The sequence below is a fragment of the Myodes glareolus genome, chromosome 12 (genome assembly GCF_982192425.1).
Source record: "Myodes glareolus chromosome 12, mMyoGla1.1, whole genome shotgun sequence".
Taxonomy (NCBI): domain Eukaryota; kingdom Metazoa; phylum Chordata; class Mammalia; order Rodentia; family Cricetidae; genus Myodes; species Myodes glareolus.
Window position 1 is genome coordinate 5,343,397 of NC_142037.1, and position 14,031 is coordinate 5,357,427.

The 14,031-nt window shown below is 41.1% G+C and overlaps 1 protein-coding gene across 6 annotated transcripts in view; it reads right to left on the reverse strand.

Moving 5' to 3' along the window:
* Cfap70 (cilia and flagella associated protein 70) overlaps positions 1-14,031 on the reverse strand; it is a 71,850-nt gene that overhangs the window by 47,332 nt on the left and 10,487 nt on the right. For 5 of the 6 annotated variants that reach the window (XM_048426403.3, XM_085698325.2, XM_085698324.2 and 2 more), the window contains exons 2-5: positions 10,142-10,229; positions 8,667-8,853; positions 601-699; positions 341-420 (exon numbers count right to left, since the gene is read on the reverse strand). In XM_048426403.3, coding sequence (XP_048282360.3) covers positions 341-420; positions 601-699; positions 8,667-8,853; positions 10,142-10,204 — 429 coding nt within the window. In that variant the 5' untranslated portion in view covers positions 10,205-10,229. Of the gene's footprint in view, positions 1-340; positions 421-600; positions 700-6,263; positions 6,286-8,666; positions 8,854-10,141; positions 10,230-14,031 lie in introns of those variants that run through there. The other variant, XM_085698323.2, reaches the window with a different exon arrangement.

Genomic DNA, 14,031 nt, shown 5'->3' on the forward strand with positions numbered 1-14,031 from the left:
GAAATTTTCAGCCAGAGGCAGGCTGCCATGCCTAAGTACATACTGCCATATATAATTTAACCCATTGGTACACAGCTCAAGAAGCGTTTCCATATTAAGCCTTACCTAAGTTACTTGCTCATCTATGCAAAGTAACCAATATCTGATCTTTGCCGCATCGATTCATCACAAAGCATTATAATCCACAAAGTGGAACTCAGTCTTTTTCATACCATTTACCAGAAACTAGCACTATCAATATTGTGAAAGGAAGTGCCTAATGCATTGTATCACCTGAACTCGACCTTAAGAGCTGGATTAAGAGGCATCTGAAAACACTAGGACTTAAAACTTGGATTACCTTAGAGCCTGGCAGAGGAGTTTCTAAGGGTGACCCCTGCACAGGGTGTAACGGGACCGTCGTTTCAAATGAGTCCTCTCCTATAAGGTCAAGGTGAGTCAAAGAAGAAAGGGTCAAGTCAGAGTTAATGCAGGCACAGACGCGTGCCATCATTTCCCACAAACCCTTTTAAACCCATGGAGGCTGAGTTTCACACATTGTTAGAAATAGGTTTTATGCATTTTGTTATTTTTCACTTTTGGATAAATTACACATCTGACCTTCCAGTAAAGGAAGAAGGTCCACCACAGCTTGGCCCAGAGTTAAGGTCTTCTCATCCTTCTGTTTCTTTTCCTTTGGTAAAACCTCAGTCACGGTTACTAGAAGAGTCAAAGAAAATGAGAACGCTTCTAACAACTCAGATGACAAAGCCACGGCAAGCAAAGTCCAAGTTAAAAAAAATGAGTTCTGACATGGGGGTCCATAGCTCAATGGCAAGAATGCTTGTGTGATGCTTCAGTTAAAATCTCAGTATAGATAGCAATCACAGCAACATCAATAATTATCCTAAAACCCAAGGAGGCACACCAGTGAGAAGTCCCTGGCTCAGTGACGTCCACACTTTCTGTCTGTAAGTTATAAGAAAGATATTAATCACATGACACATGAATGTAAAGGACATTGCTCTCTGAGAACCACTGTTTCCTATTGTATTTATCATAAAAAAATCACTGACATATGTGGTTGCACACATTGTAATCAAAGTACTTGAGGTGGAAGCAAGAATTGCAAGTTCAAGGTCAGCCTGGATTATGCGGTGAAACTTGACCTTATTTCTTTAGAAATTAATGCTTTAGATAGGATCTCATGTATCTCAGGCTGTCCTCAAACTCACGCTGTAGCCGAAGATAATCTTCAACTTCTCATCCTCCTTCCTCTACTTCCTAATACTGGGATTAAAGTGTGTACTACCGTTTCAGTTGGGCTTTCTATTGCTGTTGTGAAACACAGCCCACATTGGGCAGCTCACAACCACAGGTAACTCCATTGAGACTCCCCTCACACATAGCATGTACACACATACAAATGAAACAATTTTTTTGTAAATCTGAACCCACTGGTGTTTCTATAGTGCTAACCACTTAAGTATGAACTCTGGCATAGAGAAGATAAAAGGTAACCTATGGAATTTACCCTTCATCTCCCAGGGGACTTAAATTCCTTCTCACCACCTTTCAGCCTCCTCTCTTTGCTTTTACACAATGTCTAGTTGCGCTTTCTGAGAAACAGGAATATGTATCTACTTCATCATCTCAGAAGTTTCTATCTTTTTTGATTTCTAGTGAACACACTATGATTATAAATGTTTTTCTACTGTAAGTACATCTTACAAGTCTTGTTTTGTTTTAGTGGTGCAGAACTCTACTACTGAGCTAGATACTCCCTGCTCTCCCCCACTGCCACCCTGTGTTTATTATTTGATATTTTACTGTTTGGTAATTATAAATACATTCCATTTTTTTTTTACTGATTTCTCTGTTCCATGAAATCAGTTTTGGTTTGTTTTAAATTTCCAAATGAAATTTCTGTCTTTTTGATACTGAGCAGTAATTCTCGTAACTGTAATATTTTGTCTAGGAGACTATCTGAGCTATGCATGGTGTTGAAAGACCTGGATAAATCTAGACCCCTCTAGTAGAAAAAAAAAGAGCCAAAAATCTAAGCAGGGAGAGAAGGATCAAAAATCTAGATTAACTGATTCAGTGACTCTGCTTCAGGAACTAGCTGAAGATAAAGTTAGATTATAATCTTGAGAAACAGGGAGTTACTCCCTTGTGATTATCACTGGTATTTTTGGAATTTTTCAAATGATCACTGTATTTGTGGAATTTTCCAATGGCACCCTCCCTAACCCTTTCGGACGGTTTCTTCCCTTAAATACTCCTCCTCACAGCTACTTGGGGTCGAACTCTGTACCCCTGCATGGGAAATGAGTTTCAGCACAAGTGCACAGGTTCCTGTTCTGTCAATAAACCTTGTGTGATTGCAGCAAGAATGGTCTCTTGTGAGTTCCTGAGGGATCGTGTTATACTGAGACTTGAGTGAGAGTCTCCCTGTTCCGGAGGTCTTTCATTTGGGGGCTCGTCCGGGATTGGTGATCACTCTCATCCCCAAAGACCCACTTGGAGGTGAGACATTGTCTGTGTGTCATGTCTTTGTGTTTCCGTGCCAGCTGAATTCAGGTTCTGTACAGGTTCTGTATTTTCGGTTTCGGTTTTGCAGTTGCTCACATCTCAGGAGGAGACAGAGGGAGTGATCAGCATTCATGCTAGATCACCGACTGCCACCCCGGGAGAGGTCCCAAGAGGTGAGAAGGGACCCAGGGATGCCTGGGAGATTCCCATCTGGGTGCTGGTGAGGATACGGAAGTTCTCCTGGATTGGAGGAACTATATGCCCTCTCGGCTGTCTGTATTTCTGGAATGGTTTTGTCTGTCTTGGTGGAGATGGACATTTATTTGTTTGTGTGTCTTGTGTGTCTTTGGTCTTTTGTTTTGTCTTACTTGTGACTTTGACGATTGGGACAGACTGTGACATTGACTCTGGATCAGTGGTTTTGTCATTCTATGTTTTGTTAGCCTTTGTCTGTGTATCTTGGGTCTCTGTTTTGTCTTATGTGCAGGTAGTGTGTTCAGTTCTCTGGTGAGATACACAGGTGATGTTTCTCAGTTCTGTGGTATGACACACAAGCGGCGTGGTCAGTTCTCTGCAGAGACATGCATGGATAGCGGTCTCATTTTGATAGTGGGGTAGGTCACACTTGAGAAGCAGCTTGAAGCTGTGTCTTTGGTTTGTTTGGTGCCATTGTCCTGTATGTCTGTGTAATGTGTGTTGTGCTTTTCTTCTGACTTACACTAATGCTGACATACTCAAATCATGTGCTGCATACCACCCTGCCCCCCCTCCATGTTGATGGATGAGTTCTCTCCACCTCCCCTGAGAGCTGCACACCTCAAACCTCTGGTCAAAGCTGACCAAGGCTTGACTCCGCGGGTGAAGAACTCTTTCAGATCCTATGGGTTATAAGTATTAAAAGTATCTGCCATCATTTATAGGGGCTGGTTACAAATTATTGTTGGTTAATGGTTTAAAAAACCCATTGCTGGTCTCAAATGTTTCACACTGGTATAGGACTTTATGTGCTGTTGTTTACAAATTATTGTTGGTTAATGTTAAAAAAAAAAACGTATTGTTGGTCTCAAATGTTTCACACTGGTACAGGATTGTATGTGATGTTCTGGTTTAAAATGTAGCCATACATCCCCACTGAGAAAAACCACAAAAAAAAAAAACTTTGGTAAGAAGAGGCCTTTCAGTGGTACACATTTGCATCCTTTAGGCTGCATATGTCAACAGACATCACTCTGAATGCGCCAGGCCTCAGAAGATCTTGGAACCTAAGCAGAGATCACGCCTGGTTAGTCCTTGGATGGGAGAACTCAGGGCTAATCTGGTTGTGTAACAAGTTCAAGGTTAATTTAGACTTCATAGCAAAACTCTGACTCAAAAAAACACAAGGAAAACTTCGTCTGTACACTATTGATTCTTCTGTATTTGCTGTGGCCTAGAAAGTGACTAATTTTGTTTCATAAAACTCCTGTGTGTGGTGTACAAATGCCATCTCTACTAATCACCAATACACACTCTTTTTTTCTTTCTAAAGAGGATGGTGAGTAGATTTCATTTTCCTGGGTCTTGAGTTTTCAGACCATACTTGTACTGGGGACATGATTTCAGTCCCACCTCCTCATTTATGGCAGACCAAGGCTTTGTTCTTGTGAAAAACATTAAAATCCACTTCTAGGTTTAGGAGTACTGCTCTCTCCATATGTTCACTGTGGGGGCCAGCCATGATAAGCTAAGTCTGGGCAGGTCACTCAAAGGTAGTTCTTTACTTCCAACCATTATCACTTGGGACTCTGGCCATCGATGAATTTAAATGTAGTCTGGATTCTCAATAGTTTACCCTGAGACAATGCCTGGCTGCAAGAGGAACCACAGGCTGAGATTGCCCGACCCTCACCCAAGAGCAGACCATTCTAAGGAAATGCCTGGCATTTCAAGAACTGTAGATAGAGACACATGCCAGCACACCTCAACAGGACACCATTAGACAAATGTCAGCCAATTAGGGGCCCTAAACCTCAGAGACCCCCTCACCCCAACATTTACTACTATAAAAACCCAACTCTAACTGAGCTTGGAGCTCTCTGGTTATTCCAATACATTGGATATGCAGAGAGACCAAGTTTGTAAACTTGGTTAAAATAAAGGCTCTTTGCTTTTACATACAGGACTTGGCTTCCTTGTTGGCTTGGGCAGAGATCTCATGGATTTGGGCATAATATTCATCAATGTTCACTACTCAAAACCTCCAAGTGCAATTCTTGCCTTGCTCCTGGGAACTAAGGAACTGCTTCTATCTCATTGCTTTGTCTTCAGTTCTGCTTTCTTCATTCATTTTGTCTGGGAAGAAAGCAATCAAGGTACTCCTCTTATGGATTTCAGAGAAACACAGAACAAAGTGAAAAAAAGAGGGAAGAAGTAGAGAGAGGAAGGCTAGTAAGTATTCCTCCACAATTGACTGGTTCACAGAGAAGCCACAGTTGATGCTTGAATTGGCTAAGCTGGAAAATTTGTCCCTTAAGAGGCACCTGAGACTTTTACCCCAAAGTGCAGCTTTTCAACATCTCCTCTATAGTGGTATATTATTCGTGTTTTAATAAATAAAGCTCGCCTGAAGATCAGAGGGCAAAGCAGCCACGCTAGTCAGCCATATTGGCCAGGAAGTATAGTAGCACACGCCTTTAATCCTAGGACCCGGGAAACAGCGAGAGATGGATCTCTGTGAATTCAAGGCTACTATGGGGTACCCAAGATTGGTTCAGAAACAGATCCAAGTGGTGGTAATTCACATCTTTAATCCCAGTATTTGGGAGTCACACATTTTTAATCCCAGCACTAAGAAGGTGGAGATAGGAGTGATATGGCTGGACTGAGCAGAGAGAGGAATATAAAGGGGAAGAGACAGGAACTCAGTGGAGAAAGGAGTCTGAGGATTCATGAAGACAGTATCTTGCCTTTTCAGTCTAAAGATTTTGTAGAGGTAAGCAATCTCTCTAGTGGATGGCTGCTTTGCTTTTCCGATCTGTAGTATGAACCCCTATATCTCTGAGTTATTATGTTTATCATTTGTGCTACACTCCTCTGTCAATTGTGAGCTTGGTGGTCTATTGTGGGACCCCAAGAATTCTTATGGAAAAAAGATAGAGATAAACTAGGATCTAGCACAGTAGTTCTTTCTTCTTGTTCTTCTTGTTCTCGTTCTCCTCCTCCTCCTCCTCCTCCTCCTCCTTCTCCTTTTGTTGTTATTTGAGACAGGGTTTCTCTGTGTAATAGTCCTAGCTGTCCTGGAACTAGCTCTTGTAAACCAGGCTGGCCTTGAACTCACAGAGATCCACCTGTCTCTGCCTCCCGAGGGCTGGAATTAAAAGTGTGCACCAACATCACCTGGCAGCACAGTGGTTCTTAACCTTACTAGCACTGCGACTCTTTAATACAGTCCCTCATGTGGTGACTCCCAACCATAAAATTATTTTGTTGCTACTTCATAACTGCAATTTTGCTACTGTTATGAATCAATGTAAATATCTATGTTTTCTCATGGTTTTAGGTGACCCCTGTGAAAGGGCTGTTTGACTCCCCCAAATGACTCATGACTCATAGGTTGAGAACCACTGGTCAAGAATATTTTCTGCATTTCTAAGTCTTATATCTTGAGATCTGAGGGTTTGGTAAGCACCCATGAACTTTATCATTTAAAAAACTGAAAAATTACAAAATGAAAAATAAAGACTGATGTTGACTGAGGTTTTCTGTCCTACCTGGTTCTGCAGCCATTAAGTCCTGAAGGAATCACACAGAGGTCTACATTAGTTATAAACTGATTGGTCCGTTAGCTCAGGCTTCTTATTAACTCTTATAACTTATATTAGTCATTATTCTTGTCTGTGTTAGCCATGTGGCTTGGTACCTTTTTCAGTGAGGCAGTCACATCTTGCTTCTTCTGTGATGGGGTCACAACTGCAGACCAAGCTTTCCTCTTTCCAGAATTTTCCTGTTCTCATTGACCCGCCTCTACTTCCTGTCTGGTTGTCCCGCCTATACTTGCTGTCTGGCTATGGGCCAGTCAGCACTTATTTAAAATATAATTGACAGAATACAGACCACTGTGCCATGGACTGATGTGTGTGCTTGTTTTCACCATGACCAAATTTGCAATCAACAAGAAGGCAAGCTTTCATAATTAATAAGAAGTCTCCATGTGGTTATTTGGGAGGTGTCTGGCAGGACAGAGAAAGACTCGCTACATACCAGGCTGGAAGTACTCAGGACTGAGTCTTTTGGACTATTGGATGTTTGGTCTTTCCAGTGTGAGGCAGTCATTGGTAGACTATTCCAACCATATCATGGAACTCAATCTAATAAATAATTCCCTCTTAACATACATTCATTTAGTCTGTTCTGTTCCTTTAATAGTGGTTCACAACCTTCCTAATGCTGAGAACCTTTAATACAGTTCTTTACGTCATGGTAACCCCAACCATAAAATTCTTTTGTTGCTACTTCATAACTGTAATTTTGCTACTGTTGTGAATCATAATGTAAATATCTGATATGCAACCCATTTGTTTAGACCTACAGGCTGAGAAGCACTGCTCTAGAGATTTCTGACTAATACAAAGACTACAGATGTCAATGAAGTGCCTGCAGTGCAAGCATTAGAACCTGACTTTAGAGCCTCAGTACTCACATAAAATGTGGGAGCCTATAGCAAGCATATGCAACCCCAGGTGCTGTGGAGGTGAATAAGAATGGTCCCCATAGGCTTATATATTTGAATGCTTAAGGTGGCACTAGAAGGTATGGCCTTGTTGGAGTAGGTGTGGCCTTCTTGGAGGAAGTGTGTCACCAAGGAGTTTCAAATGCTCAAGCCAAGTTCAGTGTCTCACTTCATGCTGCCTGTTGATCTGAATGTAGAACTCTGAGCTACCTCTCCAGTACTGTGTTTGCCTGCATGCTTCTTGCTTCCCATCATGAGATAACAGAATAACCTCTAAATTTAAGCAAGCCCCAGTTAAATACTTTCTTTTATAAGAGTTGCCATCTCTTCACAGCAGTAGGAGAGTGACTAAGACACCAGGTTAGGGTGGTGGTGGGGCAGGCAAATCTTGAGATAGGTAGATTCCTGGAGCTAATGGGCTAACCAGGGAGAGACCCTACTTCAAAACAAACAAAAAAGGTGAACAATAATACGGGAAGATTCCTGATATTGATCTGCACATATGCACATGTACATGTACACACAACAAAATACATGAGCACATAACTCACCTGAACACACACACATGTACATACATATACACACACATACACACACACTACAGATCAAAACAAAGTAAAAGAACTAGCACAGAAGTGTAACAAATTACATCAGAGATAAAAGAGTGTTTACATGGAAACCATAAGATGTAGATACAGAAAACATTCACCTATCCATCTAATTCACTTAACAAAGACTCTTTAAGCATCTGTTATGCTACAGATATTTCTAGGAATTGGAGATTCTGAAATAAATTGAATCCAGACTTGATTTTAAGAAGAGCATCTTTTAGCAGCAGAAGTGAAAAATGGCCACTTAGGATGGTGCATATACAAAAGCACCGATAACAAAGGATACCAGTGAAGCACAAATGTCAGATAAACAAAGGACACTTTTAAAATATGTATCAAGTTCTGTGGGTTTTTAAAAAATCATTTTCCCTAAAACCTGACAACCATAATTATTGGAATACAAATGAAAGTTCTAGATGAAAAACTGATAAAATTAGCATGTCATGGTTTCAGATGCAGGAAGCAGACAAAGTAAAGTCCACTGCATTATCCTCCACACAGTGTGAGGAACATGCAGCCCTCCGTGCAGTGTGAGGAACATGCAGCCCTCCGTGCAGTGTGAGGAACATGCAGCTCTCCGTGCAGTGTGAGGAACATGCAGCTCTCCGTGCAGTGTGAGGAACATGCAGCTCTCCGTGCAGTGTGAGGAACATGCAGCTCTCCGTGCAGTGTGAGGAACATGCAGCTCTCCGTGCAGTGTGAGGAACATGCAGCTCTCCGTGCAGTGTGAGGAATATGTAGCCCTCCATGCAGTGTGAGGAACATGCAGCCCTCCCGTCACAGTGCTGAGTACTCAGAATCTCTGCACAGTGCCCTTGAACCATGAGACTTACGGAACAAAGGCTTGTGGGCGAGGTCATCTAGAGTGACTCCTCCGTCCGGACTGAGCTCAACACTGCTAGTAAAACTGTACTTAGCCGTCCCTTCTGGAGAGACAGTGGTTTTTGCAGAGTCTCCGAGAACTGCCTGGTTGAACTCTGCGCGAACAAAAGTAACTGGGGTGTCTCCTTTAAAGCCTTTCTGTGGGCAGAAACGTCACATTACAATTTCAAATACATGACTTTTCTGCGTATCTGGTAGCCTATCTTATCCTGAACTAATCATCATTTTGTTTTTTTCTCTAACAAGCTACACCACAAATACAAATGGGACAAGTAGAAAATCATTAAACAAATGCAGTTCTAGCTAAATGCAACATTCTACTTAAGAGTAATTTTCATTAAAGTTTAAAAAGGTATCACTTTTTGTATTATCTGATCCTAAAAATATATTGCTATATATCTTTAAAATTTGAGAAAAATACACAGAGAAATAAATTTCCTGTAGCCTTATTCTAATGTGCAAGCACTATTAACATTTCAGAATATAATTTTATGTCTCATTGTGAATATGTATGCATGTGTACATTTTGACATACACATTATTAAACAAACAGCTCATTAACTATGTCCTTTTAAAGAATCCTTCTGTAAACTTCAGGGCAGTGAATATTTTCCCATTTCAGTATTTACCAAATTTTTAGTAGTTATTGCAGTTCTCTTATTTGAAATCCTAAAATGAAATTAATCACTGAAAGAATTCACAAAATTTAAAACCTTTTCAGAAGAATAGGGTAAAATTTATAAGCCAGATGTGGTGACTTGTGCTGTAATTTCAGAGTCTAGGAGATTGAGACTGGAGGATTGCTCTGAATTTGAGGCTAGCCTGGGATAGTGAAACTCTGCCTCAAAAGAAACAGAGTAGGGTGGGGAAATTACTTAGCAAGACAGGAATGACTTTGTGGTGGTATGAATGAAAAGAGCCCCACAGGCTCACAGGCAGTGGCACTGTTAGGAGAGGCCTTGTTGGAGGAAGTGTGTCACTGGGGGCAAGCTTCGGGGTTTCAGATGCTCAAGCCAGGCCCAATGTCTCTCTCTTCCTGCTACCTTAGAAACTGGATGTAGAACTCTCAGCTCCTTCTCCAGTGCTAAGTCTGACTGAATGCCACCAAGCTTCTTGCCATGATGACAATGGACTTAACCTCTTTACTGTAAGCTACCACAATTAAATATTTTCCTTTATGGTCATACTATCTCTTTAGAGCAATAGAAACCCTGACTAAGACAGGTTTGTTTCTACCTGCTAAGTTTAGCATTCAAAAGGCCAGGTAGTTTAGACATTTACCATTACAACTTGCTGAGTATAAGCTAAGAACATGACATAACTGGGAGAAGATCACTGTGCTTAGAGGGAGTAAAATGAGGTACAGCATCACTCTTCCCCCACGCTCCTACATAGGGACTTTGTGGGTTCCCAAGAATCAATTTACCAAATCATAGCCGTTGGTCACAGTAATGTGCACCGTTCTGCCTGTTGATGACGCCTGTTCCATGTCAGCACTTGGCCTGCTTTGGCCTCTGTAGAGATAACAAAGAAATCTGTTTTCTTGTCCACCACATCACAACCAGGACCGCTGGAGCTGCAGGCACATTATGGGCTAGCATTGTTTATCCCTGCTTTGCAATCTCTGCTGCTGGAGGGGAAACTCTTTGAGGATTGTCACAGCCTAGCTCCACTAACTGACACTAAAAGTCCCTATGACACACAAATGATCACAAGACAGTGTTCTCCCCACATTTCCTCCACAGTTTGAGAAGTTCCCTTCAGGTGGAACATCTGTTTTATAGACTCTTGAAAGCAACAAAGGCATATGCCTCTATTTTCAAATAATTTTATAAACAATTTCAAAAGTAAACTGTTCAGGGCTGGAGATATGGCTCAACAGTTAAGAATGTTGGCAGCTCTTCCAGGGGTCCCAAGAATAATTCCCAACAACCACATGGTGGCTCCCAACTGTCTATAATGGGATCTGATGACCTCTTCTAGCATGCAGGTGTATATGCAGATAGAGCACCATATACATAAAATAAATGAATCCTTAAAAAAAGTAAATTGTTTGGGTGTGATGGCACACACCTGATGTAGGATGTCCTTCTGTACGCTGTGATTATGTATTTTTCTTATTGGTTGATGAATAAAGCTGTTTCAGTCAATGGCCAGGCAAAATATACTTAGGTGGGAAATTGAAACAAAGTTAGGAAGAAAGAGAAGGTGAAGTCGGGCAGATGCCATGTAGCCCCCCAGGGAAGTGAGATGCCATGGCATCACTGGTAAGCCCCAACCATATGGTGACACATAGACATAGGTTAATTTATAAGAGAGAGCTAGTCAGTAAGAAGCCTAAGGCATTGGCCAAACAATTGTAACTGATATTAAGTCTTAGAGCTTAGTATCATACGTGGCCGCAGGGACCCAGTGGGCAGAAAGAGACTGGTTCAGTGGGATCGGAGGGACAGAGAAAATTTCCATCTCCACATACTCTGTAACCACAGCACTTAGGAAGCTGAGGCTAAAAGATTTTGAGTTCTAGTAAACCTGGTTTATAGAATTTAAAACCAGTCACCCAGAGCTGCATAGCCAAACATTGTCTCACTTAAAAAAACAAACAAACAAACAAATAAATGTATCTGTTTGAGACAGGATCCCACATAGCCTAGATTAGCTGTGATAATTAGTACTGTCAATTTGACAAATCTACACTCTCCTGCGACTGTAATCCTGTAGGGGATTGTCTTGGTCATGTTGAGGTAAAAGGACTGACTTACTGTGGGTGGCACCATTTCCTGGGTTAGGGAATCTTAGATTGTATGAGTTAAGAAAGCTAACTGAACTGGGTGGTGGTGGCACATTCCTTTAATCCTAGCACTTGGGACGCAGAGGCAGGCAGATCTCTGTGAGTTCGAGGCCAGCCTAGTGTACAAAGTGAGTTCCAGCCAGAACTGTTACACAGAGAAATCCTGTCTCAAAAAACCAAGAACAAAAACAGCAACAACAAAAAAGGATAATGCAAGGCAAAAAGACAAACATGTATTCCCTCTCATATGCAGAACCTAGGTTTAACCAAACATATGACATGAAAGCAGACGTGTGAAAACCCACCTATTTGCCTGCAGTCTCGGTGGAACTCTGAAACACAGCTTGCTCCAATACCGAGGGGACTTATGAGGTGAGTGAACAGCCACATGGCTAGACTTGCCCACATCCAGCCACCATCCAAACTATTAGCTACACCCCGCACCCAATTCCGCCTATTTACTGCAATCTCGGTGGAACTCTGAAACACAGCTTGCTCCAATACTGTGGGGATTTAAGAGGTGAGTCAACAGCCACACGGCCAGATGCCCCACTCTCTAGGACCTCCCCAGTGGGACAGAACCCAGGTGCCCTTGCCCAACTCCCTCAGCTTTTCTAGTCAGCCAGCAGGAAGCTCCCCCCAAACCAAAACCTATCCACTGGACCCCCAAGCTACTAACTACACCCCACCTAAGAGCTGAAAGCTTGCTGTGATACTGAGGGAACCAAGAGCTTGCTACAACACTGAGGGGATTAAGAGAGAGCACCAAGAGAGCAAACCAGGAGAGAAGACCAAGAGAGCAGACTTATGAAGACCTCAGAGGTTTTCTGACACAGACATTGACAGTACAGAGCAGACCAAGAAAACCTCCCACACACTCAGACAGCCACAGCAAAGATTGGACCAGGAGGCAAAGACACTGCCGGCCTCATTTGAAGGAAGAAATGGGCAGGTGCCAATGCAAGAATTCCTCCAACACCCTAAAAAGCATCATGGTAACACCAGAACTCAGTGGTTACACAAGAGGAAAATTTGATCATCCTAACCCAAAAGAAGTAGAAGAAAATGACTTTAAATGTAACTTTATGAGAATGTTGGAGACCTTTAAAGAGGAAGTGAAAAACTCCCTTAACAAATGGAAGAGTGCCATCAAAATCCCAGCAAAATAGAAACACAGAAAACAATACAAAGAATCAATGAGACAAAGAGCTGGTTCTTCTAGAAAATCAACAAAATAGACAAACCTTTATCCAAACTAACCAAAAGGCAGAGAGAGAATATCCAGATTAACAAAATCAGAAATGAAAAGGGGGACATAAAACAGACACAGAGGAAATACAGAGGATAATCAAGTTATATTTTGAAAACTTGTACTCCACAAAATTGGAAAATTTAAAGGAAATGGACAACTTTCTGGATAAATATTACTTACTAAAATTAAATCAAGATCAGATAAGCAAATTAAACAGACCTATAACTGCTGAAGAAAAAGAAACAGTCATCAAAAGTTTCCCAACCAAAAAAAGCCAGGATCAGATGGTTTCAGCTCAGAATTCTACAAGACTTTCAAAGGAGAACTAATACCAATACTCCTCAAATTATTCCACACAATAGAAACAGAAGGAACAATGCAAAACTCTTTTTAAGAGGCTATAATTACCCTGATACCCAAACCACAGAAAGACATTACTAAGAAAGAGAATTATAGACCAATATCACTCATGAACATTGATGCAAAAATACTAAATAAAATACTAGCAAATCAAATCCAAGAACACATCAGAACCATCATCCACCATGATCAAGTCAGCTTCATCCCACAGATGTAGGAATGGTTCAACATACAAAAATCTGTCAGCGTAATCCACCATATAAACAAGCTGAAAAGTAAAAACCACATGATCATCTCATTAGATGCTGAAAAAGCATTTGAGAAAATACAACATCCCTTCATGATAAAGGTCTTGGAGACAACAGGGATACAAGGAACATACCTAAACATAATTAAGGCAATATACAGTAAGTCAACAGTCAACATCAAACTAAATGGAGAGAAACTCCCAACGATTCCACTGAAATCAGGAACAAGACAAGGTTGTCCACTTTCTCCATATCTATTCAATATAGTTCTTGAGGTCCTAGATAGAGCAATATGGCACCAAAGAGAGATCAAGGTATACAAATTGGAAAAGAAGAAGTCAAACTCTCACTGTTTGCTGATGATATAATAGTTTATATAAGTGATCCCAAAAATTCTACCAAGGAAATTCTACAACTCAAAAACACTTTCAGCATTGTAATAGGATACAAGATTAACTAAAGAAACAATCAGTAGCCTTCCTGTACACAGATGATAAAAGAACTGGGGAAGAAATCGGAGAATCAATACCCTTCACAATAGCCACAAATAACATAAAATATCTCAGAGTAACTCTAACCAAACAAGTGGAAGACATGTATGACAAAAACTTTAAATATTTGAAGAAAGAAATTGAAGAAGACACCAGAAAATGGAAAGATATCCC